At 47.5% G+C, this 27,119-nt stretch overlaps 1 protein-coding gene across 1 annotated transcript in view; it reads left to right on the forward strand.

Annotated features, from left to right (window-relative positions):
* Positions 1 to 26,526, forward strand: part of PODXL (podocalyxin like) — a 48,403-nt gene extending 21,877 nt beyond the window's left edge. The window contains exons 2-8 of the mRNA XM_045864251.3: positions 15,942 to 16,604; positions 17,887 to 18,209; positions 18,548 to 18,619; positions 20,507 to 20,657; positions 20,910 to 20,971; positions 21,218 to 21,385; positions 22,418 to 26,526. Coding sequence (XP_045720207.1) covers positions 15,942 to 16,604; positions 17,887 to 18,209; positions 18,548 to 18,619; positions 20,507 to 20,657; positions 20,910 to 20,971; positions 21,218 to 21,385; positions 22,418 to 22,615 — 1,637 coding nt within the window. The 3' untranslated portion in view covers positions 22,616 to 26,526. The remainder of the gene's footprint in view (positions 1 to 15,941; positions 16,605 to 17,886; positions 18,210 to 18,547; positions 18,620 to 20,506; positions 20,658 to 20,909; positions 20,972 to 21,217; positions 21,386 to 22,417) is intronic.
* The last annotated feature ends 593 nt before the right edge of the window (positions 26,527 to 27,119 follow it).

Here is a 27,119-nt window from a genome sequence, read left to right on the forward strand (position 1 = left end):
TAATTTTCAATTTGTGATTCCAGGCCCCCGTTTGGCACCAAATATTACTTGGCATTCATCCTTTCTTTCTCTAGTACCGTGGTTCTGAAGTGCTATCCTCTGACCAGCAGCAGCAGAATCATCTGGGAACTTGTTAGACATGTAAATTTTTTTTTTTAAGATTTTATTCATTTATTTGAGAGAGTGACAGAGAGAGAGAGCATGAGCCGGGGGCAGGGGAGGAGCAGAGGAGGGAGAAGCATACTTCCCGCTTAGCAGGGAGCCCGACATGGGGCTTGATCCCAGGACCCTGGGATCATGACTTGAGCCAAAGGCAGATGCTTAACGACTGACCCACCCAGGCACCCCTAGACATGTAAATTCTCATGCTCTGTCCCAGACCTGCTGAATCAGAAACTCTGGCGCTGGGGTCTGCACCTGGGGTTTTAACAAGCCCTCCCGGTGATTCTGATGCGCACTAAAGTTCAAGAACCATTTTCCAGTAGGCTCACTTTTCTTCTTTCCAAAATGAGCATTTCGTACTTTGCCCTTGCACATGACTTCATCTATAACAGCACGGCTTGATTGAGAACACTTAATCTTTTCACTACCAAAATGACAAACGTACTTATGTGTGTACCCATCTCTTCCCATTTCAAAGGCGGAAGTGTCCACCTGTCTAATGACGGTCATTCTGTATCTTAAGGACCCAATGAGACATCACAGAGGGAACAAAACAAGGAGCATTCTTCTCAGCCTTTCCTACCTTCAAAAAGAATAGCAAAACTTTTTTTTTTTTTAAGATTTTTTATTTATTTATTTGACAGAGAGAGACACAGTGAGAGAGGGAACACAAGCAGGGGGAGTGGGAGAGGGAGAAGCAGGCTTCCCGCAGAGCAGGGAGCCCGATGCGGGGGCTCGATCCCAGGACCCTGGGCTCATGACCTGAGCCGAAGGCAGACGCTTAACGACTGAGCCACCCAGGCGCCCCTATTTATTTTTTATAAGATTTTATTTATTTATTTGACAGAGAGAGACACAGCGAGAGAGGGAACACAAGCAGGGGGAGTGGGAGAGGGAGAAGCAGGCCTCTCGCGGAACAGGGAGCCCGATGCGGGGCTCGATCCCAGGACCCCGGGCTCATGACCTGAGCCGAAGGCAGACGCTTAACGACTGAGCCACCCAGGCACCCCAATAGCAAAACTTTCTTGACTATTCCAGCCCCTTCCAGCGATTTCTCTGCTCCTTTTCCTACCTAATGTTTGATATTATCTACACACAAGCTCACTTCCCTTCAGTCAGCCCTGGTTAGGCTTCCAGCCACACTGTTCCGGATGAAACTGCAAGTTGGGACCGCCAGGGACTTCCATGGTGCAGCTCTTCATTCAGCACCATCAGCCAGCCCTTCTTCTTCGGGGAGAGACCAGAAACTCCTGTTGCATCTCCCTCTTTCCCTCTAGAAGTAGCTGTTGTCCTAAATTAGTATTAAATTATCTGAAGGGGCGCCTGGGTGGCTCAGTTGGTTAATTGTCTGCTTTCGGCTCAGGTCATGATCCCAGGGTCCTGGGATCGAGTCCCGTATTGGGCTCCTTGCTCAGCGGGCAGTCTGCTTCTCCCTCTGCCTGCCACTCCCCCTGCTTGTGCGCTCTCTCTCTCCCTCTCAAATAAATAAATAAAACTTAAAAAAAAATAAATTATCTGTAGAATCTTAATGATATTTTCTATAATTCTGTCTCTAAAAATATACTGTTTCATTTTGCCAATTTTTTTTTTTTTAAAGATTTTATTTATTTATTTGACACAGAGAGACACAGCGAGAGAGGGAACACAAGCAGGGGGAGTGGGAGAGGGAGAAGTAGGCTCCCCACAGAGCAGGGAGCCTGACGTGGGGCTTGATCCCAGGACCCTGGGATCATGACCTGAGCCGAAGGCAGACGCTTAACCGACTGAGCCACCCAGGCGCCCCCACTTTGCCAATTTTTGAGCCCTATTAAAATATCATATAAATCATATTAAGTATTCTTGTTCTTTTAGTTTTTTTTTTTAAGTTTATTTTTGTTTACTGGTCTCTACACCCAACGTGAGGCTCAAACTTAGAACCCCGAGATCAAGAGTTGCATGCTCTTCCAACTAAGCCAGCCAGGCACCTCTGTTTAGTATTTTTAGATTAATTTCTGTAAATGCATGTATTATACTATGTAATACATATGTAACATAATACACAATTCACTGATTTTCAGTGCTGTGTCGTATTCCAGTATATGAAGATACCATGTTGGCAAGCATTTGTTTGATACCTGTATGGGGCCGATATAGCAGTCTTGTCAGGGGCATTCTTATGAACGCATCCTGATTCATCCATGGCTCCCTAGGATAAATGTCTAGTGGTGCAACTGGAAGTTGTAGATTGAGAGGTATGTGCACGTTTCATTTCGGAACGCCATACTGTTTTCCAGCATGTTTGTACCAGTTTATGCTCCATGTTCTTGCTGCCACTTGCTATTGTCCGACTTTATAAAATTTTGCCAGTCTAGTGATGAAATAATTCTTACTTCATTTTGCCTTTCCCTAATGACTTACATATTTTCAGACGTTCATGGGCTTTTCGTGCTGCTTTTTTAATAAGATTTTTACTTATTTGAGAGAGAGAGATAGAGAGAGAGCACGAGTAGGGTAGAGGGACAGAGGGAGAAGCAGAGTCCCCACTGAGCAGGGAGCCCCATGCAGGGCTCTATTCCAGGACCCTGGGATCATGACCGGAGTTGAAGGCAGATGCTTAACCTACCGAGCCACCCAGGCACCCCTTGTGCTACCTTTTATGTAAAATACCAGTTTAATTGTTTTGTCTGTTTTTCTACTGGGTTATTGTTCTCTTATATACAGAAGTTTTTAAGAAATATATTTTAGGAGCGCCTCCATGGAGCAGTAGGTTAAGTATCAGACTCTTGGTTTTGGCTCAGGTCATGATCTCAGGGTCCTGGGGATCTATCCATGGGCCTCTGGCTCTGCGTTCAGTGGGAAGTCTGCTTAAGATTTTCTTCTCCTTCTGCCCCTCCCCCCATTCTCTCTGTCTCTCTAAATAAATAAAACCTTAAAGAAATATATTTTAGATATGAATCTTTTATGATTATATATGTTGTAAATATCTTCTGATTCTTTTTAATTTCCTTTTGGTTTCTTTTTTAAAACCTTTCTTTTTAAGTAATTTTAGATTTGCCAAAAAGTTGCAAGGATGATGCAGAGAGTTTCATATACCTTTCCTTTAGCTTCGCCTAATATTATCTGTCTTACATAACCATTCTGCATTCATCACAACTGACAAATTAACACTGGTACAATACTATTAACTAAACTATAGACTTTATTCCCGTTTTACCATTATTTCCCCTGATGGTCTTTTTTGTTCCAGAATACATTGCATTCAGTCAGCATGTCTCACTAGTCTCTTCCAATTGGTGGCAGTTTTTCTGCCTTTCCTTATTGTTTATAATCTTGCTGGTTGTTAAGAGAACTAGCCAGATATTTTGTAGAATGGGCAATCAATTTAGGTGTGTCTGCTGGGTTTTTTTTTTTTTTTTAATGATTAGACTGACTGGGGTCATGTGTTATTTATTTTTTATGGAAGTAGAGTTGACATACAATCGTGTATTAGTTTTAGGTGAACAACACAGTGATTCAACAATGATATACATCAGGAAATGTATATTAGGTTGCTCCCTAGGTCTTTTGGACTTGGCCCACTTCTTTTTTTAAGCACTTCTTTACTTTCTGGCATGATAAAAGATATTCCAGGCTCATCTTGCATTTTCCCTACATCAGCGCTAGAATCAAGCCATTTCTCCAAGGAACCCTGGTTCATGTTTTTGGAGAATGGTTGGGGATCCTTGATACTGCTGGTGGGTCACTGCTTCTAGATCCTCGGTGGAGTGCTAAGAAATAAATGTTTGTGTACTTACCCCTGTGTACACACGTTCATCTGTATATTTCTTTCTTTCTCTGTATACATATGTTAACCCATGAGTTCATAGTGACATCTGTCACTAATCAAACATCACAGGGTTCATTTAGCTTCCTCCCCACCTGCCTTCTTATTTGCAACTTCTTTCTCTGACAGTGAGAAACCTGGCTTGTGTTATTCATCATTTATTTTCTTATTTACCAACCTTGGTATACACATGAAGTAGATTATTTTATTTTATTTTATTTGTCAGAGAGAGAGAGAGAGAGAGAGAGAGAGAGCACAAGCAGGGGGAGCTGCAGGCAGAGGCAGAGGGAGAGGCTCCTCACTGAGTGGGGAGCCTGATGCAGGACTCGATCCCAGCATCCTCGGATCGTGACCGGAGCCGAAGGCAGACGCTTAACCAACTGAGCCACCCAGGCTTCCCCATAAAGTAGGTTTTTAATTGACAACCCATACTCTCCTGAGGAAGAAATTTACCCCTTTGAATCCACTTCTTTTTGTCTTTAGCTTTACAGTACCCAGCCAATAAACTATTTTTCAGTTACTTTGGTCAACTGTGTTCCCCCATCCCTCCAATGAGGTTATGTTATACATTTGCAAAATAGCTAAATTTATTTTCATAGTCTCCATTACATCCTAGGGTTTCCTGAACATTTCAGTTATTTTTTTTCTAAATTTGCGCTACGTAAATTTAATTCTTTGGGGTATTTGATTCTATGGATTTCCGCAAATACAGTCTTGTATCCATAACTGCAGTACTACATAGTTCCAGGGACCCCTGGCTGGCTCAGTCCATGGAGCATGCTACTCCTGATCTCAGGGTTGTAGGTTTGAGCCCCGCAGTTGGGTGTAGAGATTACTTAAAAAAAAAAAAATCTTAAAAAAAAGAACAACAGTTCCATTGTCCTAAGTCAGTTCTTCTTTCCCTCAACCACTGACTTCTTTTCTATTCCTACACTTTTGCCTTTTCCATAATATCATATAAATGGCCTCACACACTTGTAGCCTTATGGCTTCTTTCACTTAAAATATCTTTTGGATTCATCCCTGTAATGTGAATCAGTAGTTTCTTTTTATTGCTAAGTAGTCATTGTATGGATGTATGACAGTTTGTTTTATCGATTCCTTTGCTGAAGGATATCTTGGTTGTTTCCAGTTTGATGATGAATAAAGCTGTGATAAACATTTGCATATAGGTTCTTGAGTGACCACAAGTTTCTAATCCTTAGGGGTAAATACTAAGAATATACCCGCTGGATGGTATGGCAATTGTATGCCTGACTAAAAGAAACTGCTACACTGTTTTCCAAAGTGGCAGTCCTGTTTTGCATCCTTGCTAGCAACGTATAAGAGCTCCTGTTTAACATTTGGCCTTGTCAGATTGTTTTTAGCCATTAATAGGTGTGTAATGGCATTGCAGGGTAGCTCTAATTTGCATTTGCCTAATGACATTGAACATCTTTTCATATGCTTATTTGCCATCTGTATATCTTCTTTGGTAATTTTTCCTTCTAGATCTTTTGCACACTAAAAAAAACGGATTTATCTTTCTATTGTTCAGTTTAAGTTATTTAAGGAGCGTTCCCCCCCTTATTGAACTGGCTAGGACTTCTAGTACAATTGTTAAATAGTGGTGACAAGAGGACATCCTTGCCTTGTTCCCAAATTTAAGGGCGAAGCATTCAGTCTCTCCACATGAAGTATATTAGCTATTGGCTTAATTTGAAGATATCATTTATTAAGTTAGGAGAATTCCCTTCTATTCCTAGTTTGCTCAGATTTTTAAAAAATCATAAATGAGTGATGAATTTTGTCAAGTGATTTTTCTGCATATATTGAGATTATCATATGGTTTTTCATTTTGTTGTTAATACGGTGATTTGCTTTGATTTTCAAGTACTGAATTAGCCATGAGATGAACCTTGCTTGATCATGATGTATTACCCTTTTTATATATTGCTGGGTTTGATTAGTCATTAGGAAAATACAAATTAAAACCATAACAGGATACCACTTCATGCCCAGTAAAATGGCTGTAATGAAAGAGATGATAACAGTTGTTGCTGAGGAGGTGGAGAAATTGGAACCCTCATCCACTGCTCGTGGGCACATAATATGGTGCAGTCACAGTTTGGCAGTTCCTCAGTGCTAAATACAGAGTTACCATATGATCTAGAAATTCCACTCCTAAGTATATATCCAAGAGAAACGAAAACATATGTCTACGCAGAAACTTGTACACAAATCTTCGTAGTAGCATTATTCAAATGGCCAAAAGTTGAAACAACCCAAATGTGCATCAACTGATAAATGGATAAACAAAATGTGGTATGTCCATACACTGGAGTATCACTCAGCAATCAAAAGAAATACAGAACTGACACCTGCTTTAACATGGGTGAAACTAAACTGGAGAAAGCCAGTCACGAGAGACTCTTCATTATATGTCCAGAACAGGCAAATCCACAGAGACAGAGATTAGATTGGTGTTTGCCCAGCCTGTGGCTTTTCTTCTGCTGTGTCTTCATTGTGAGGATTTGTGTTAATCTAGTGAGGAGCTGGGCTTCATTTAAAACTTCTTGCACCACAGGCTGCAAATCCCCCAATTAATACCTCTGTTGGTCTCCCTGTTTGGCTGTAAGTCTTCCCTTTTTGCTGCTTTGCAGAGTCTGTCTTTCACAATTCCCTCCAGCTGTATTCAACTTATTTTTTTTTTAAGATTTTATTTATTTATTTGAGAGCGAGAGAGAACATGAGCTGGGGGAGAGGCAGATGGAGAGGGAGAGGCAGGCTTCCCACCGAGCAGGGAGCCCAACTTGGGGCTCGATCCCAGGACCCTGAGATCATGACCTGAGCCAAAGGCGGACTCTTAACTGACTGAGCCACCCAGGCACCCCTATTCAACTTATTTTTACTTCACACTTGCTGTTTGCTACACTTTGGGTTAGTGGCAGGGAGAAGGACACTCTCTGATGTTTTGCTTAAACGTGATTCTTACAAAGGCGCTGGAACCTGGGGCTTGAGGGTGTGGCCATCATTGGTGCTCTGCCTCTTTTCTAGAAGTTATGCTGGACTTAGCACGTATCCCTGCCCTCCCCAGGGGTAAAGAGCTTTTTTATTTTTCCTGTTCCCTTTCCCAGCTGCAGTGGGTTTCCATGAGTGCCCTCAGGCTATAATTTTTTGCCTTTCTCCTGCAGTTAATGCTTCTGTTTCCTAGAAGAAAGAGGAGAGGTGAATCTGGGCAGGGTCTCATTGGTGGCTATCATTTTCCTTCCCAGTTTGGGTGGGTTTCCACCAGTGTCCTTGGGCTACAGACTTTGTTGGCCTTTTCCCTGAAAGTAAGGCTTTTTTCCCCTAGGGGGCATAGGGCTATATGGAGTTTCAGCAGTGACTATTGTTTTCTTCCCCTAGCCAGCCCCAAGGGGGAACTTTCTCAGGGTTCTCCCCAGGCTTCCTCATGAGCTCCTGGTGGGGTTCCTGGGGGGAGAAAGCCTACACAGAGTGGGGACCTTCCCGAGTCAGCAGCTCCCCAGGCTTCACAGTAGCCCATAGTCAAACTTTAGCAACCATTAACCGAACTCTGTCCCATGCACACAAATACTTGGGTCCCCTTTCTCCCTGCAGCTGCCTGTCTCCACTTTTCAGGAGAGTTGTTTGCCCACAACCTCAGTTCTCCCGTGGTTCAAGAAAAGTCATTAATTTTCTGTTTCTCCAGCTTTTTTCTGGCTGAAAGGGTGGGAGCAGTGTTCTTTCCGGCTCTCTGTTCTCGTTGACTGAAACTGGAAGTCCTAGGGTTCTTTTTTTAAAAGATTTTATTTATTTGACAGAGAGAGAGAGAGTGTGAGAACGCATGAGCTAAGGGTAGAGGGAGAAGCAGACTCCTCACTGAGCAGGGAGCCCGATGCGGGGCTCCATCCAGGACCCTGGAATCACGACCTGAGCTGAATCAGGCAGACACGTAACGACTGAGCCACCCAGGCGCCCTCCTGGGGTTCTTTTGATGCACATAGATTCTTCGTTTTGATGAAGCCAAATTTATCAGTCTTTTTCTTTGGTGTGTACTTTTTGTGTCTTGTTGATTGATCACTGTGTATGAACTAGTTCTTTTAACAGACACACATATTAAGGCAGAACAGACTATGCTATAGAGAAGTTCATGTAAAAGGCTAGAATTATTTGATCCTTGAATCCAGGCTTAGATTTACTATTTGAGAAACGTGTTAACTACCAATTCAATTTCTTTATGCATATAGGACAAATTATTATGTCTGTTTCTTCTTAAGTCACTCGGGTAAGTTGTATTTTCTTAGGAATGTGTCCATCTAATCTGCTTCAAATTTATCAGCATTTGCTCATAATAGCCCATGCTATAAATGCCTTTTATTATTTTTATACCTCGTATTTTGTATTTATGCATTCTGGGTTGTTTTCCCCTTTGATCAACCTCACCAAAGTCTTTACTGTTTTATTAGTTTTTAAAGAAAGTCTGTTTGGAGGCATCTGGCTGGCTTAGAGCATCCGACTCGTGAGTCATGAGTTTGAGCCCCATGTTGGGTGTAGAGATTATGTAAGAAAAAAAATGAGTAATAAAAAAAATAAATTTCCTATATTAACAAAAAGAAAATACTTTTTGACTGTTGATATTTGCTATTGTCTTTTGTTTTCTGTTTCACTAATTTCTGCTTTTATCTTTATTATTTCATTCCTCCTATTTTGGGGGGGTTTATTTTGCAGCTTTCCATTATGAAATTGAAGAGTATATACAGGACCAGATCTGAGCAGGTCCTAAGGAAGTATACATTGTAAATTGCAATGTGGCTCATGCCCTCAGCATGCCTATTCCTGCCATACTGCCACCTTTCCCTCAACTCATCCCCAAAGGTCCCAAAGAGAATAGTTCCCTGTGATCAGTTGTCTGAGGAGTGAATAAAGCCAAGTTATGTTTATGTGTATAATATGCTGGAGCAGGCAAGAGTGGACTGATGTGGGATAATAGCCCTGTTTAGGGGAGACACTGAAGTATGGTAAGGAAGGAAAGTTCTTCCAATGGGCAAGACTTTGAATAGTACATTTCATGGTCAGTTTTTTGTTTTGTTTTGTTTTTTTGTTTTTTGGGGTTTTTTGAAGGCAAGCTATACTGAGGTGAGGATCTGACCAGATTCACAGGTAGTAGCTAATGATTTTTAAATAGAAGGTTAGGAACTCAGAAGGAACAAGAATAGGGAATCAGTGCAAGGAAGTTTATGGACGAGGATTATGGATGGACCTCTTGGGATAGATCTGGAATGCAAGGATTTTTAGCTCAGTCTTTAAATTGTTTTTTTGTTTTTGTTTTTTTAAGATTTTAGTTGAGAGAGAGAGAGAAAGCATGGGTGGGAGAGGGGAGCAGCAAAGGGAGAGAAGCAGACTCCTCCCTGAGCAGGGAGCCCGATGTGGGGCTCGATCCCAGGACCGTGAGATCATGACCTGAGCCGAAGGCAGATGCTTAACTGACTGAGCCACCCAGGTGCCCCCTAGGCCTGATTGTTTAGCCATCTTAAGTGATTCTGTTAGCAAAATGATGATTTTTTTTTTTTTTTTACTGGCTGCTTGGAGTTTATTTTCCACTTGGTGGAAGGCATGGAGTTACAGGGTGTCAGGAAGGCTTGCATGTGGCTTGGATAGTAAAGAGTGGGGTTCTCTCAACTTCCTTTTTGGTGTTTCGCTGTTTTGATATAAAAGAACCCAACTGCAGGGAAAAAAAAAAAAAAGAACCCAACTGCTTCTGCTTGCTGCAGCCTGCCTAGTCTACAGCGAGGGGAGGAGGTGAGGGGGGAGGGGGGCCTCTGATGAGCTAGTGCCTCCTGAAGCCTGGTGGCTGGTGGTGGCCACTCAGGATTGGGGCCCGGTGTTGGCTTTGCTAGGCTGGCCACAGGCTGCTTCCTCATGGTTTCTGGAGCCAAGTCACAGGTGATCATCCTGCTGGAGGCCTGGGGAGATTCCAAGCGTTTTGGGACTCTAACACTGTAGCCATGAATGGGAGAGTGGACTTCCCGAAAAAGAAGCTTGCCCACCAGTGATCGGGTCGGCCTTGGGGAAGCTGGGGTGGTGAGGGATGGCTTCCCCAGGATACTCTGCACTTCCGCAGGAGCTGTTACTGGAAGGGAATGCAGGCGGCTCCAGTCATAGCTGTGGGTGGCCATAAGCGAGCCACTGAATGAGGTGGCTGCCTTGCTGTTGTTTGTGGGCTGGTGGAAACCTCGGCGGTGACCAACCCCCCTCGGCGGTGACCAATCCCCCCCGCCCCCGGCCTCGGCGTGTGATCATGGGTGGTGGGGACAGGGATGCTAGGCACAGAGCCCATTTGCAGAGGAGACCATAGAAAGCCACTGCTCAACCGAGGGGCACACAGGGTTCCATTAGTTGATTTCTAATATTTGAAACTAAGAACCCTGGTTTTTATAGTGAAATAAGTGGGGTTAGGGGAGCAGATTATGAGGTTGAATAGTGTCCTGTCCCAAAAGATGTGTTCAAGTCCTAATCCCCTGTACTTAGTACCAGTGAATGTGACTTTATTTGGAAATAGGGACTTTGCAGATATAATCAAGTTAAGATCATCCTGGGTTAGGTCCTACTGGATCAGGGTGAACCCTAAATCCAAAGACTAGTGTCCTTATAAAAGGGGAGACACACAGGGAAGAAGGTATCCATGATGTGATGATGGAGCCATAATTGGAGGGATATGACAGCAAGCCAAGGAATACCAAAGATTGCCACAAAGAAGCAAAGAAAGATTCTTCCCGAGTGCCTTCAGAGGAAGCATGGCCCTGCCAATTTTGGATTTCTAGACTCTAGAACCATGAGAGAATACATTTATGTTGTTTTAAGCCACCTGGGTTTTGGTCATTTGATACAGCAGTCTTGGAAACAAATACATATTTCATTCAGGGTACCCTGAGTTTGTGGAAAGATTCAGTCCTGGGAATTGGATGAGTGGCTGGCTGTGTTCTCTACTGTGGTGATTTGACACAGGTCACAGTTTGCTGAGTCTTGAGGTGGGATGTTAGTGGGCTGCCCCTAAAGACCACACGATTATTAGCCCCTGTCCAAAATTCCTTTCGTTAGATTATTCTGATTACCATGGTGGTCCTGCCATCCATTATGGTATTATACCCACCTTTTTTCCTAGAAATGGAATTCTACTCTTGTCTCTACTGCTACCCAAGGAACCTGGTGTCCATCCCCACTGAAGTCAGCATTATCCCCTACTAGCACACCCAGCCAATGAAGAACAGCCACGACGATCTCTTAGAATATGCTACGTCTCCTCAACAATATCCCAAATTTAATCAAATCCAAGATACTCTCAGTGATAAGATGAACTATTAATTTTATGACCCACTTAGAAAAACAAAAGACCACTGTCAAAGTGTGATCTACAGTAACTTATAACACATTCTCATTTCACAGACATGAAAACATATGCATCTCAGAACTCATGAAATATAGTAGTTCTCAAAGCCTTGGTGAAGCAGGGGTCAAATGAGCTCTTTAAGGAAAAAAGTGTGAGTGAGCAGATTACACATGATAAACCATTCTTTTTTTTAAAGATTTATTTATTTGAGAGAGAATGAGAGAGAGCGAGCACACGTGCAAGCAGGGTGGGGGAGGGGCAGAGAGAGGGAGAGAGAATCTGAAGCAGAGTCCGTGCCCAGTGCAGAGCGCAATGTGGGGCTCCATCCTGCAACGACCAGACCATGACCCAAGCCAAAACCAAGAGCGGGGCAGCTTAACCAACTGAGCCACCCAGGCGCCCCCATGATAAACCATTCTAACACTTGTATCTCTCTAAGATTTCAGATTTCTTCTTATTCATTATTCCAGGGAATTTTTGGCAACTTAACTTTATTTAATGTAGACTACAATTGAGTCTAGGTTTCAGTTCACCAACTAAGGAAACAACTAGAACTACTACTTCTGACTGCTTAAGTCAGCATATTGAATCTAAAATCTCTGGTATGCCTACCCATATTGATAAATTCAGCCTGATATTATGACCCATCCTTGATCTAGGACACTCATATTGTATAACCATACATATTTGCTAGAGTTATTACGGATATTTCTGTGTGTAAGCCTCCTCCTGGGGCAGACTCTGTATTTGTCTTTCTGGGCACACTGGAGTCTGATTATTGTTATAGGTTTGGAAAAAGTGAAGAGTTGAAGAGATGATGAGGCAATGTGGCTTTCTGTGTCAGTGAGCTCAGGTGAGCCTATTAAGAGTTTTCAAGCAAGGCAGGAACGGCATCAGCAGCCAGGAGAACAGCAGTTGAAGATACTGGCAAAGTGAGCTCCACTGCAGATTGAGACTTATGGATACCCTGATTCATCTGCATCCTCTCATATGTCACCATTACAATTCCCAAGGTCCTTTTTTCACATGAGAGACCTGGTGAAGTTATGAATTAAACCAACACTGTAATTTGGCAACTCATGGGATCAAACTTTTACATTTGTCTTTTGGTCTTCTCTGCTCTTCAACTGCAAACAAGAAGAGATTCCTTTATTGTAGTCTCAGAAAGCCTCTGGTTTTCAGTCTGTGCTTTGATAGGAGGATTTAGGAATTAGAATTTGTTGTCTTTTTTGTTTTTTGTTTTGTTTTGTTTAAAGTAAGGTCTACGCCTACCATTAAGGCTTGAACTCATGACCCTAAGATCAAGAGTTGCATGCTCTACCAACTGAACCATCCAGGCCCCCCCTGTTATTCTCTTTCTTTAAGCCAGTTTTCACTGGTAGTGGTTTTGTCTCTTCCAGGGGATATTTGGCAATATATAAAGACATTTTTGTTTGTCACAACTGGGGAGAGATGTGTGTATATGTTACTTGCATCTAGTGGATAGAGACCAGGGATATTGTTAAGTATCCTATAATGCATAGGACAACCTCCTATAACAAATAAATATCCTAGCCAAAAAAATGTCAGTAGTTCTGGGGTTTAAGAAACCTGTTTTAAGCTATTCACCACAGTAAGAAGTAACCACCCTATTCCACATCCCCTAATTCCTCAAATATGCTGGTATCCCCCTCAGCAATCTCCTCTCTTGTCAAAAAAGTATTATGACATGATCAGTTATAAGAAGCACCACTATTTTATGACTACTAAGAAGGAAAAACCACTGACAAACCATAATGGTACATTGATTTTTTTTTTTTAAAGATTTTATTTATTTATTTGACAGAGAGAGGGAACACAAGCAGGGGGAGCAGGAGAGGGAGAAGCAGGCTTCCCGCTGAGCAGGGAGCCCGATGCGGGGCTCGATCCCAGGACCCTGGGATCATGACCTGAGCCGAAGGCAGATGCTTAACGACTGAGCCACCCAGGCGCCCCAATGGTGCATTGATTTTTAACACATATCCTTTTATGTGTGCCCTTCATACTCTTCTGTGTCAGCAAATACCGAAGCCCCTTCATGGGTACTTCATTCTAGATGACAGGTGATAATGTGACTGCTTCTCTACAAGATGCCATAGGATACTGGAGTCATGTCCCCTAATACTTGCAGAATTCTGCCTTTAAACCCAATAAAGCCCAAAACCTAATCCTTGAAGTCCTGTTGCTTACAACCACTCCTGATACAAATTTCTGCTTTTCAGCAGCAAAACTGTGCGTGTGTGTGTGCACGTGTAAAATATACTGGGTTACTGTGTACTTATGGAGGAACCGGGATTGCTGGAGACCACATTACATTTAGGGCTGCTTTTAATATCACCCCAAGTTAGGCTATAGCAGTGGTCCAAAGAGGCCAGTACTGCTCATCAGGGCCAAGCAGGAGGTGCTGCAGGGCTGGCTGTGGATCCTCACTCTGGCGTCCCCCCCACTGCCGCTTGCACTTGAGCATGATGTCATGGTTACTGCCATCAGCGTTCCTCATCATCTACTGCCCCTTCACTCCCTGGCTGGGATGGAAGTGTCTGGTTCATGACAGCTTAGCACATGCTTGTGCTCTAGTCACAAGGGAGGCTAGAAAAGGAAATATCAGTCATTTTCAGTGTATAATAGGCGAGGAGGAGGCAAATCCTGCTGCCATCAACGTTGTATTATGTGGGGAGTTCCCCAAATGGAGAAAAATGGCATAGATTCTGATTGGCTATAAAGAATGGTGATGGTCCATGGGACGCCTGGGTGGCTCAGTCGGTTAGGCCGAACCTTTGGTTCGGGTCATGGTCCCGGGGTCCTGGGATCAAGTCCCGCGTCAGGCTCCTTGCGCAGCAGGGAGCCTTCTTCTCCCTCTGCCCCTCCCCCCACTTGTGTGTACACGCTCTCTCTCTCTCTCTGACAAATAAATAAATAAAATCTTAAAAAAAAAAGAATGGTAAAGGTCCACTACATTCTTCCCACCACTCTCGCCCTTCTGCTCCAAACAGAAAACCAGGAACAATCCTGATTCCTCTCTTCTCGTCACTTAGTAGTCCATCAGTAGTTGATTCTGTCTCCAAAATATAGTCTTAAAAAGTAAGCTCTCCCCCAGTATGGGGCTTGAACTTACAGCCCTGAGATCAAGAGTCACACGGTCCTACCAACTGAGTCAGCCAGGTGCCCCCCAAATAGAATCTTGATCCATTCTCTTTTTGTCTCTGTTGTCAATAACTTTGTACAGCTGACTGCCATCCATTCCATCTGGATTACTGCCCTTGCCTCTTTCTTCCCCATTTCCACACGCTCTCCCTTCCAATCCACAGCCCCTAGAGCAGCAAATGTGTTTCTTTGCAAATCACCCTATAAAACTTCTTTGCTTAAAACCTTCAGTGGCTTCTTTTTGCACTTAAAGTCCAAAATCTTTACTGGAGGGTGATCTTATGTCTCATTTTACCTAGGATATGATTTTTAAGAGAGTCTCCTTTTATTCTCAGAAACGTAGGGTCTGGACCGTAAGTTCCTGGCCCTTTACCTGTAAGGCCCTGATTTTCTGAGCCCTGCTCCCTGCCACACCGCCCCCCCCAAACTCCATTCACCTGTGTCTTCTCTGCTCTGGGGCCTTTGCAGGCTCTGTTCTTCTGCCTGGCCACGTTTCCTCCTGCTCTCCACACTGTTCTCATTACCCTGCAAGTCTCAGCTGAACGGGCATCTCTGAGAGGCCTCTCCTCACCACCCTGTCTAAACAGCCCCCACCCCCTGTTCTGTGTATCGTTTTCGTGTTCATTTCTCCCAGACAGGCTCCAGGATTTGATGTTTAGTTGTTCTGTCCCACTTAATTCCTGTCTTGCCCACCAGAAGATAAACTCCCTGAGGGTTTGGATCATATGTGTCTTACCACTGTATCCTAGGGCCCACACTTAACAGTTCCCTTCATAAAGAACTTGTTAAACAAATGAATAAAATTAATAAGGCCTTCCTTCCCTGATCTCCTGCTAAGGTTAAACTACCATGCTGGACGGAGTCAAAGCACGCTGTACTTCTTTTCCTTGGCATGGCTCCCAGTTGTACTTAAATGGCAGTTGGTGTCACGTCACTGTTGTCAGCTTCTCCTTCTAGATTATACTTCCCTGAGAACAGAGGCATGTCTCTCTTGCCATGCCTATGACAGGGCAGTTCAGTAGGTATGAGTCTGCTGTGTCCCCAGCAGGGTGACGTGCTTGGGAGTTGGGGAGAAGGGGGCAGAGGGGATCTGGGCAGCCTGGCTCTGTGGTGGCATGTGGAAACCGTGAAGGGCGTGCGGGCCTGGCGCTGGATGGGGGGAGGGGCAGGGCATTGGCTGCAGGCTTCCACGTGTACTGGGATTAGCCAGCCTGCCCTTTTTCTTCTGCACAATTTCCCTTGACTTCCTCTGCTTCACTCTTGTTGTCCCGAGAGGTTTCCTGAACTTCCTAAAATCTGGGCACATCGAAGACCCAGGCCTTCAGCCAAGGCACATGGCAGTGGTGGGAGCAAGGCCTCTAGATCCTGGGGAAGGGCTGGAGAAGAGTGGAGAGAAACACTCCCAGCTAATAGCCTAACTCGCTTCTGTGTTGTCTTTGTAAACAGACGTCAAGCCCAGTAGTGGCCCGGCCACCACCACAAAACCTACAATCCCAAACGTGCCCATCCCGGCGCCAGCAGCCGGTGAGGCGGCGGGGGCCACAGACCAGACTACAGTAAGCACACTTCTGACACAGACTGAGGAAAGGGTGACGGCAGCGGCCACCAGCGGAAGTGCCACCACGACGCCCAGCGGCTTGGGGCCCACATCAGCCCCGGGCGGGCCAAGCGCAGCCGTCGCGCCCACGGACGAAGATGCGAAGGCCTCCAGCAAGCCCAGCGTAACTGGTGACGGCGCAAAGGAGCCGCAAGGTTTAAGCAAGACGACGCTTGGCCCACCCCCTAAGTCCACGCAGCCTGAAACCGCGAAGAACCAGACAGCTGGAGCCCAGGGTAGCCCGGGTGTTACCACCAGCCACATGACCACTAAGGACCAGGAGCAGGCGGCCTCTCCGTCCCCAGATCGGGTTAGCACCCTCAGCCCCGCTTCTGCTCTCCCCACCGGCAGCGCCCCAACAGGCCCTCACCAACCAAGTGCAAACCCTGCTGCTTTGAGGCCTCCAGGGAGCCCTCCCGAGGGACCAAGCAGAAGCCCTACAGTAGCTTCAGGCAGTCCAGGCATGGAGGCAGGTCTCAGCTCCACGTTACCCGGGACACCTACCACGCCACGTAAGTCATGCTTTTTTTTTTTAAATTAAGTAGGCTCCACACCCAGCGTGGGGCTTGAACCCCTCACCCCGAGATCAAGAGTCACGTGCTCTTCTAAGCCAGCCAGCCGCCCCAAGTAGTGCTTTTCCCCCCAAGCAAGAAGAAACTTCTGAGTGCTTACATTCCATACAGTTGCTCAGCTGGAAGACGGAATTTAGGGCTGAATTCTGTGAATACACCGCCTCCATTCAGGCTCGGGTTCCCCCTTCAGTGCCGAGCAGAGGCCAGCAGGGCCGTGTTATTCTGATGGGGCCGGTGTTCTGGCCTGCCCAGTGGAACGCAGAAGCCAACAGTCTATTCCTGGGCAAGGCTTGGGCAGTTGCAGTGGTGGGGCATTAATACTCAGAACAGTGTTTCTCCACCTGGCAGTCTCCAGTAGGAAATACATTTTACTTAGTTTTACACTATGATCCAGGAACACAAACGTAGAACACACATGTAACTGAAAACAGAAGTTTCACTAACCAGGGCTGATTTTACCGTATGTGATAGGGCCCTAGTATTTTCTACTCCATCCCATTTCCTTGGTTCCTTTTTAAAAGTGCTGATCTTAACCCAGTAAATAAATTTTAAAACCCACGGATGGATCATAAGCCTCACGAACATGACCCGTGGGAGATCTCTATTGAATCGGAATTTCTCGGTGTGGACCTGAGGGTCTGCACTGTCGAGAACTCCGCAGGTGGTCAGAATGCCTCCTGATGTTAAGCGCACCTGCTTCTCCTGCAGGAGGTCTCATCCTGCAGTCAGAGCAAGGGCTCTGAGCCGGGTACACCTGGATTCAAGTTCCTGATGTGCCGCTTCTTCACATGTGACCTTGGGCAAATCATCAGGCCCCTCTGAGCCCAGTTGGCTTATTTATAAACGAGGGTTGCTTATGGTACTTTCCTCGTCGGGGTGTTGTGAGGATTGACCTAAGAAGGTAACCCTGGAGGCACAGAGGACAGTCCCCCAGATGCAGTGAGTGCCCGTTGAGTATTAGCTGTCGCTGCTGTCACTGTCACTGTGACTTCTTTTATCGGGTCTCACCCTGGCTTGTCCAGTCTGACCCACCCTGGAATACGGTACAGGAAATGGCTTCATCAGTTTGCCCCTTCTTCCTCATAGCCTGCTTACTCTAGCTTGTGGTCCAGGTGGGGGATAAGGCCAAGGAACCCCCAGGAACTAAGAACAAGAGAGACTGCCCTCTGCTGTTAAAGGTACCACTCCTCTTTTCTCAGAGCCTTTGCTTTCCCAATTACAGCATCACTGGTTACCTTAGAAGGAAATCTGCAGAAATCCAGCATGATGCCGGCTGTCACTGGGACCTCTTCTTCCGACACTGGGACCTCTTCTTCCGACACTGGGACCTCTTCTTCCGACACTGGGACCTCTTCCTCTGCCACTGGGACTCCCTCTGTTCCTGGGACCTCTTTGTCGGAGGCTCCACAGCCTGCAGGCCCTTCATCGGGACCTGTGGCCACGTCTCCAGTCAAGGGACCCAGAAGCCCCAGCACTCAGTTGGCTTCGACTGCCCCCCGAGTCTCCAACATCCCTCCTCCTTCCTCGGCTCATGGGGATGACAGGGTACTTCCAGCAGGGGTGGGACAGATAAGAGAGCCCAGGCTCAGATGGAAGGGGCTCTAAGAAGTGTTTCTACTCGTCCCTCCAGCCCAGAGCCCCTGGCAAGGGCTGTTAGGAACCGTCATCCAATCACCCCCTCTCTCTGGCTTTGCCAGATTCTGGCTTAGATGGCTGGACAGCCAGTAACACACCTGGCTCTGAAACTCTGTCCAGTCACACCCTCAGCTTGCCAGGAGCTCCTTCCTTTGTGTCGCCCACCCTGGGGGGAGGAAGGGAGGGGTCAGTGATGGGACCCCACCAGGCTCAGCCTGAACCTGAATCCCAGTGGCTTCTTCTTCTAGATAAAGTGCGAATCTCCCGAAAGGCTAACTGACAAGATGCTCATCCTGAACTTCACAAAAACCAGCCTCTGTGTGAGTACCCTGCTGATCTAGGCTCCAGCCTGATCTATACCCCCAAACTGTGGTTTAGCAGCAGGAGTAGGGAAGGTAGAAGGGAATGGAGTGTTCCTTCTGAAAATGGACTGAGAAATGTGTTCATTTTCCTGCCCTTGCTCTTTCCTTGGGAAGTGGCCCCTTCCAGCTGATAGACAAAGTGAAGTTCAGATTCCCCTAAGTCAAGTCCCACAGGGCTGCTGCAGGGCCAGAAGTCCCCGGGTCTCCTAGGCTTGCCCTCTGTAATTATTCACATGTTCCCAGAGTCTGGAGACCTCAGTCCTAGTTCAGGCTGTGATTTAGTTAAGTTGATCTCTTTGGGCTTCAGAGGCCCCGGCTGAAAACAAGAGGCTCAGTCAGCCTAACTAACTTTCCCTGTCCTAATAGTCTGTGGTTTTCTGTTTGCTGGTCCCTGTATTCATCTGACGGTCTCAGTGGAAGAACAGCATGGAGATAATCTCGCTCTCGCCTGAGCGGTCAGAGCTCCTGAGCGTCGGGGAGGCATTGCCCATACTCGGGGCGGGGGGTGGTGGTGGTGGTGTGTGTGTGTGCTGGCTGGGAGCGTCTGCTTGTGTCAGAGGACATTTGTGTGAGAGGGAGTGCTATGTTGGTGGGGTGTTGCTGCCGCCGGCCACCGCCGCAGCCAGCCAGTCTTTGAGGATTAAGGGCCTTCCTGAGTGCAAGTGACGGGAGGCTCACGGCTGCCCTCTCCTGGTCAGTGACTGCTTTTGCAAACACCCCCCGAGGAAGTAGAACGGAACGACAGGGTTTCTAAAGGATGGAGAACTTGGGCTTACAGCATTTTAATGCCGCCTCTATTTTTTTTTACAGTTGTTTTCTTCTGAGTGCTCATTTTGCTGGAATTTTCCAAAAGCATACGTTTAGACTGGAGTTTTAAAGGGGAGCAGTGTTGCCCTGGGGCTGGGCTTATTGGACAAGGCAGGAATCACACTGATGTATGCCCAGCCATTCTCAGGCTCTCTTTTTGGCTAAAACTTGCCAGGTTGTGTGACTGGTTGGGAGAAGCATTTTTGCTGTGTGCCATAAAAGGAAGGTTGGTGGCAGAGGGATTGCTAAGCTTAGGAAATCCCAGATAGAAACCCCAGGATGGCTTGGGGTCCCGAGGTGAGCCATGCCAAGAGTCCTTTTGTTTACCTCAGTACCCTATTCCAAAATCAGGTCAGAGAAACACAGCTTGGGGTGACTGTAGATGACATGGCAGGACCAGGTAAAAGCTGTCCACACTTTCCTTCCTCACCCTCAGCACTAAAGGCGTGTCAGCCGTGTTCTGCTGAGGGGTACAGAAGATCCCCCTCCAAGACATCCCCACGTGCATCCTCAAGACACTCCCATGTCCCCTTGTTCAGTGGTGGCCTTCCCTGGCTTCACGACCGGAGTCTTAGTCTAGGGAAGGGCATGCACGCTTCAACTTTCAGAAAGATAACCTTGGGCTGAGAGCTGGGGCTTCACCTCCTGAGGTCTGGCAAGTGAGTGGCAGGCTGCTGGGCAGCGCCGCCTCAGGCCCTTCTAGGGAGAGGATAAGGGCATCAGGTCATGACCCCTGAAGAGCTCCGAGAGAGAAGGGGGCACTCAGGTGAAAGATCCTGTTCAGCCACAGACGAGATAAACAGGGTGAGGGGACCGGGGGAAGAGATTTGCAGGAGTCAGAGAAGGCAGGGACTGGCTCAGCACAGCATATAACCGGTGACTCCTACCAGGCCTGGGAATGGCCCCAGTTGAGGGAAGCGGGAAATAGGTTCACACCAGGCAGCAGCATTCTCCTGAACTTGGCTCCGAAGGGCAGCCCCACAAGCCTAGGCTGCTGTCCTGATCCCTGAGGAATCACTTGTGGTCTCCCCACAATAGGCGGGGAACAGCAGTTCGGATGACAAACTGGTCATGCTTCTGTGCCGAGCAGCAAAAGCCGCCTTCAACCCAGCTCAAGATAAGTGCCATATACGGCTGGTACCTATTCAAGACTCCCAGGCAGTGGCAGTCAAAGAAATCGCTGTCCAGAGTGAGTTGAGGGTAGGGGGTGCTGAGGTCTAAGTGGGGTGGGAATGGGGCAGGGGCTGACCGCTCAGGAGCCATGAAGATGGGTCAGGGCCGGTGTTTCGTCGGAAGGGTCAGGCCACGCCCCCTTCCAGGGCCACCCAAGAGACCGCACTCGGGAGACTGAGGTACAGCGCGTCCTCCTCTTGGGGCCCAGTCTCCATCCCCTACACGTCCCTCTGAGCTGGACCACCAGCAACGTCTCTCTCCCCCACAGCAAACCTCCTGCCCAGGGATGTGTATGAATCGCTGAAAGACAAGTGGGACGAGCTGAAAGAGGTAAGTGGACTCCTCTGTGTGCTGGGCGGAAGCCCCTTCCTCAGAAGTCTACAGTTGCTCTGCTCAGCAGTATCTCTCGCTGTGGGAGAACCTCCCGCTTGCAAGCAGCTGGAAGACGGGAGGGTTAGAGAGGCGACAGCAGGGTGACGGGAGAGGCCCCCACAAACGCCAAGCAGAAGAGCTCCTAACTGGGTGGGAGTGACCCACATTCTGTTGTCTGCCACATAATGTCCTCCTTGCTGGCAGGTGGGAGTCAGTAACATGAAGTTTGGGAACCAAGGGCCACCCGAAGAGACGGAGGACCGGTTCAGCATGCCCCTCATCATCACCATTGTGTGCATGGCATCCTTCCTGCTCCTCGTCGCGGCCCTGTATGGCTGTTGCCACCAGCGTCTCTCCCAGAGGAAGGACCAGGTGAGGACTTCACGGCCCTCACCGGGGAAGCAGCCGTGCGCCAGGTGACCTCACCCCATTACCGCCCTGCCAGAGGAAAGTGAGTGGGCCGTGGGCCCTTCCTGACGGGCGAAGGCCATCCCTTACAGGAAGGAACTGCGAAGTTCCATGGCAAATTGAAGAGGCGTGGGGGGGGGGCTAAGCCCTAGCTCTGCCTCTGATTACCTGTGTGACCTTGAGCCCGGCCTGTAACCTCTGAGCCTCTCATCTGCGTGTGGGGATAATGACCACCTTGCGGAGCTGCGCTGAGGATTCCCTGAAAGAAAAGGGCGAGGCATACCTGGCTAACCAGAAATTCCTTACCCGCCTTGCCCGATTTCCCGTCGGGCCAGCCGCACCCAGACACGTGGTTCTCAGCCCTGGCCGCGCACTGCGGGGGCACTTAGGAAAATTCCCGTGCCTGCCTCCACGCACACCAACTGAAATGGAATCTCTGGATCTGAGTATTTGCCAAAAGCGTCCCGGGTGACTCGACTGTGAGAGCCAGATTGTAGGTCAGATAAAGACCAGGGAAAGTGCTATCTCCTGGCTCCTCTCTGGCACAGATGGTGAGGTCCTGCTCTACCCAGGTGGCTTAGGCTGAGAGAGGTCCTCGGTCCCCCGACCCGATGAAAGTCGTTTTCTTACAGTCCTTCCTGACTCAGTACAGTGGGGTGAGGCAGGTGCCTGGAGAGTAAGTTTGGGTGGGTGGTGGGGGCGGGAGGGGGGTGGAGGAAAGAGACTGGAGCCTTCTGGAAAACAAAAGTCCATTTACGCTGACTTCACGGATTTGCCCACAGGGTAAAGGTCAAGTGAGCTGGGCATTCCAGGATGCTGGGCAAGTCCCTGTTTCAAAGTAGTCCTGAGGCAGGCCAGTAACCACGATGGCCTCCCAGAGCGTTTACTGCACACCCTACCCGAACTGGGGTTCCTGGATTGTAGGGGTACCTGTGTAATAGGAAGGCCACGAGCCCTCAAAAATCACCCTTTCTTGGGTCGTCTTCCCTATCCTAGCAACGGCTAACAGAGGAGCTGCAGACAGTGGAGAATGGTTACCATGACAATCCCACACTGGAAGTGATGGAGACCTCATCAGAGATGCAAGAGAAAAAGGTGGTCAACCTTAATGGGGAGCTGGGGGACAGCTGGATCGTCCCTCTGGACAACCTGGCCAAGGATGACCTAGACGAGGAGGAAGACACGCACCTCTAATCAGGTCCGTGGGCAGCCTCCGACAGGACCACAGCGCTCCAGACTGAACCACCTCAAGTGCCATTTGGACAGGGGAGGAAAATCCTTCCCAGCTGAGGGAAAGACGGGGGAGGGAAGCAGACTTGGAGGTCCCCTCCTCCCAATCCCCACAGGGCCTTAATTTTCCCTTTTCACCAAACTGAACAAATCACATTCTGTCTAGATTCCTCTTGTAAAATAACCCACTAGTGCCTGAGCTCAGTGCTGCTGGAAGACGAGAGGGAGAGCCACCCACACGGTCATCTAGTAGAATCCCTTCATCTCGCATCCGAGGTGACTGAGGCCTAACTGGGGTAAGGTCCAGCTCACACAGCCCCTCGGCGACAGAGGCAGGATGGAAACAGAGATCCCCTCATTCAGAGCGGTGTACGTTCCCCTCAGAGCTTCCCCGGTGAGGCGAAGCTCACAGTCAATGGATGGGACAATGGATGGGACAGAAGGGACAGCAGGGCCAGATCTGTCTCCGGGGGATCTGATTCCTTCCAAGTACAGGTCCCCACCCTCGCCTGCCAGTGTTCCCGTCCCCTCTGTGCTTGACCCGCCCTCCACTCACTTTGTAGCCCCACTCTGTCCCAGGGCCTCTGGGACTCCCACCATTCGTTCATGGCCTCGAACCCCTTGTTCCGGATTCTGGCTTCCTTGCATTTGCTTAGGGATCTTGAGACTTAACCCACACAAGACTTCAGTGTGAACGAGGTCTGCTTCAGGGATCCTTCTGCAGCTGAAGAGAAAAGGGGGGCCCTTCACCCCCAGGATGGGTCCTGGCCCATCACCCAGGGCAGGAACTCCTTTGGCCCCCCACTCCCACCGGGGACTGAAACCTGCAGCGGCTATGAAGGTGAAGTGTTTCTGTTTTGTTGTTCACTCCTCAGTTGGTGGGGTGAGGACCCAAGTTCGGGGATCCCCCTGAGATCCAGCAAGAAAGAGCAGTAGCTGTAGGGCAGGCTTTCCCGGGGCCCAGTCCACAGAGGTGTCTTACCAGACAATCGATCGATACAGTTAGGAAGGATAGGCTTTACTCTCTGTTCCATAGGAAACTCAGGGACTTTTCAAGTTGCTGAGAGTTTTGTTCTATTTGTTTTTTAGTCCAGCCCTCTACTGCCACAAGCCAAAGCTTCAGTTGTTGGGAGACTTTTTTTTTCAGTTAACTAATCTCACTGACTCCTGGTTCTCCTGTGCCGTAGGGCCAGAAAGGCCTAGAAAGTGCGATGCATTTTAAGGTGCTCAGGAGCAGTCAGTGGGGGGTGCTGTGGGGTTCCCAATGACCCCTCACTGTTCGGGCATGCAGCTGGGCCTTGCCGTGTCCCCTTCTCTGTGTTCCTAGCAGGGCTGCCTACTTCTGCAGTTTCTGGTGGCATCTCAGGGAAGCAGTACCGGAAAGGGGTTTTGAGGGAGCTTAGCAGTTAGCTTCCAAGCAGAAGGCACCCGAGGACTGGACAGAGTGAGGTTTAATCTGATTTTCTGGGAAGCCCAAATCCCAGATTTTGTGGAACTTTGCCCACAGTCTCTTTTGCTCCTGGGTGAAATTTCCTGGCACCAACTAGGAGGATGGGCAGAACTGCTTAGGAGAGTGAAAACTGTAATTTCAGGGCAAGAGGTCAGAACCCCAGAACCTGCAGGCCCAGGCTGTGAGTCCTGATGAAATAGGTAGCCTGCTTTAGGACAGCTGATTTTTTAAAGGAGCTTAGCTGGGGGAAGATCTATGTCCTTCCCTGGCTGCCTTGATTCTGTCTTCATAGCCTTTGGCCTTTGATATCCTAGGGTTCAAGTAGGGCCTCTGGTGAGTTTCCCAAGAGCTAGAGAGATGCCAGACTAACAAGGATCCAAAAGTATTTGCCCTGATTCTCTAGCATCTGGAGGTCGGCAGGGTAGAGAACAGTGCCAGTTTGGGGGAAAAAATAGAGGAAATCTTGTTATACCAGGAAGAGATCCGTTTGCTTCCTTCCTGGCTAACATTTGATTCTTTCCACCCTGTGGGCTTCTTGGAAGAGGCCAGGATTGGATCCTACTCCTTTGCTCTTTCTGGGTCACATTTTACCAGCCAGCCAGGTCTTTAGACAGAGACAGCAAGTATGCCTCCGCAAACTGATCGAGGGCTACAGCCCCATGGCCTCTTGGGCAGAGAGATGATGCGTGGCAGGGACGAGAGTAAAATTATACTTGGTTAAGAGGAATGATTGTGGTGGCTCTGTCCAAGGAGAACCTTGGGAAGCTTTGGGCTGGTTCAGATGCTCCTTTGGGTGCATCCAGACTGGGTGACTCTAGCCTCTGAGGGCAACTTCAGAATCCAATACCTTGCCTTGGCTTGCTCTTGCCACTAGACATCTGTCCAGGGCCATCCAGCCATGCATCTGCAAAGGTCCTCTTCACCCCACGTCTGCACTAGGTTCTAAGTGCTGTCTGGTAAGTCAGATTCTGGGGCTGAGAAGAAAGAAAAGGAACACCAGGAACTCAGCATGACTCTAAACAGGTTGTGCCGAAGAGAGATTATAAACTTTCGATCAGCGGCAAACTGGCTTCCCTAAGGTGAATAAAAGGCCAGAAATCATGAATCTGATGACTGGATGGAAACCCAGTGGGGAAGCACGCTGTTCTGTGACTGGGGAGGGAAGCAAGCAGTGCTTATGAAGGAGGTACAGAATACGCTTTGCATCGTAGGACAGAATACGGGTTTAATCTAGTCTAGACGCAAGATTCTCTTTTTCCCTCATGATAAGGAAAGCTAGCAGAAAGTTTATTTAAACCACTTCTTGAGCTTTAAACTTTCTTGACAATATACTGGAGAAACTTTGAAAACCAAGCTGATACAGATATACATAGTTTTTAATAATGTAAATACAACAGCCACATGTTAATCCACTCTACTGCTTTAAGTGAATATACACTGTAAAAACATTTGTTAGTTGAGGTGGCTTTTTTTTTCTCTGAACAGGAATGTAAATGTCTATTTCACTAGAAATGACAAGTTTTTTTTTGTTTTGTTTTGTTTTTCTCCAGTGAAAAGTGAAATATAAGACAAGCTGATGACAAATTATTTGTCTTATAGATCAGGCATTTTTATTTTTAAAGACGATCCTCAACCCCCCTCCCCAGCTAAGTCCTAGCCTGTTACAGGAAGGCTTGGAGTCAGTATGTGACACTCTAGTCCTAGGGAGAGGCTTTTAGAGACCTAGTCCAGTCTTTGTTTTGTTCTTACAGAAAAAGAAACTGAAGCCCAGAAAGATAAAGTGGCTTAGCCAAAATCACATGGTTAGCGACAGAAACAGGGTTAAAACACTGGTGCTGTGGGCCTCAGAATGAATGAGTAAAGTAAGGACAGACACCAGGATGACACCAAGGACAGAATTCCATTCTCAAATCTTGTCCTGCAGCAAGGCTGGGGAGGACCTGAGACCACAATAGGAACCATAACTGGTCTACACTTCCTCGGAGTTATTTAGTCCTAAGACTTAAATGAGTGATACTTTTCTGTGAAGAAACAGTTTTGAATGAATTTTTACACATGGATCTTCTACTAGCAGGACTAAGGATCAAAGGGAACAAGCTCCAGGAAGGCAGAGGGGGCAAGAGTAAAGCAATGGCTTATCGTTTATCACTGTCATGAGCTGATTGGCTCAGGTTTGGTGAAAACCCAACACCCAGTGGAAGGGAGGGGATGACTATTCGATGTGTGTGTGTCTCTTGTTATCAGTGAATGTTAAACAGTTTGCCCAGGTGACTGGGGGAGCATATGTCTTCGTGGACAGGGGTCTGAAGTACACTGGAATTTACTGAGAAATTTGTTTGTAAAGATTATACTTAATTATTGCCATTTTCTTACAGAACTATATTTTGGAAAATTGTATACTGTCAATTAAAGTGCTTTTGTGTAAGCTGGTTCAAGCCCTGTTGAACTTGATTGACTGATTGGCTTATGTTCTTCACTTGTGCTTGAGGCTCATGGCGGAAGCGCCCGAAGACACGGAAGTGCCGTCTGCTCTTACCCTGTGCCCCCCAACTGGGGGGGGGGGAGGGTGCAGAGAGGGAAGGAGAAAGAGGGAAGCTGAAAAGAAAGGAAGAGGGGGATCCTGAGGGGGATCTTGGGCTGTTGCAGTGATCACAGCTGAATTTTCCCTCACTTTTGTCAGTGTTCTACCTTCTTCCTTTCCTCTGCTTCTGCCTCAGATACAATGAGTCACCCACCACTAAAGATCCCGGAGTCCTGGTCAGGTGTGAATACACTGGCATAGAGACAAAACAAAGATATGAAAAATAAAGAGGTTCTGTTCTGGCCCTGTTCCTGCTCACAAAAGGCTCCATTTACTTGTCATGAGAAGCCTCTCTCTGTCCCTTGTCTGGAGATGTGAGTGAAGATGGAGAAGTGCAGGGAAGGAAGCACTCAAATGATTCTGCTTCTCTTCCTCTCCTAGGGTGGTATTCGCTCCCTGTCTGTTCCTCACTGGAGGGGGAAACTATCGCTCCCAAC

The sequence above is a fragment of the Mirounga angustirostris genome, unplaced genomic scaffold, assembly GCF_029215605.1.
Source record: "Mirounga angustirostris isolate CCGP_5_RB_7025 unplaced genomic scaffold, mMirAng1.0.hap1 SCAF_12, whole genome shotgun sequence".
Lineage (NCBI taxonomy): Eukaryota > Metazoa > Chordata > Mammalia > Carnivora > Phocidae > Mirounga > Mirounga angustirostris.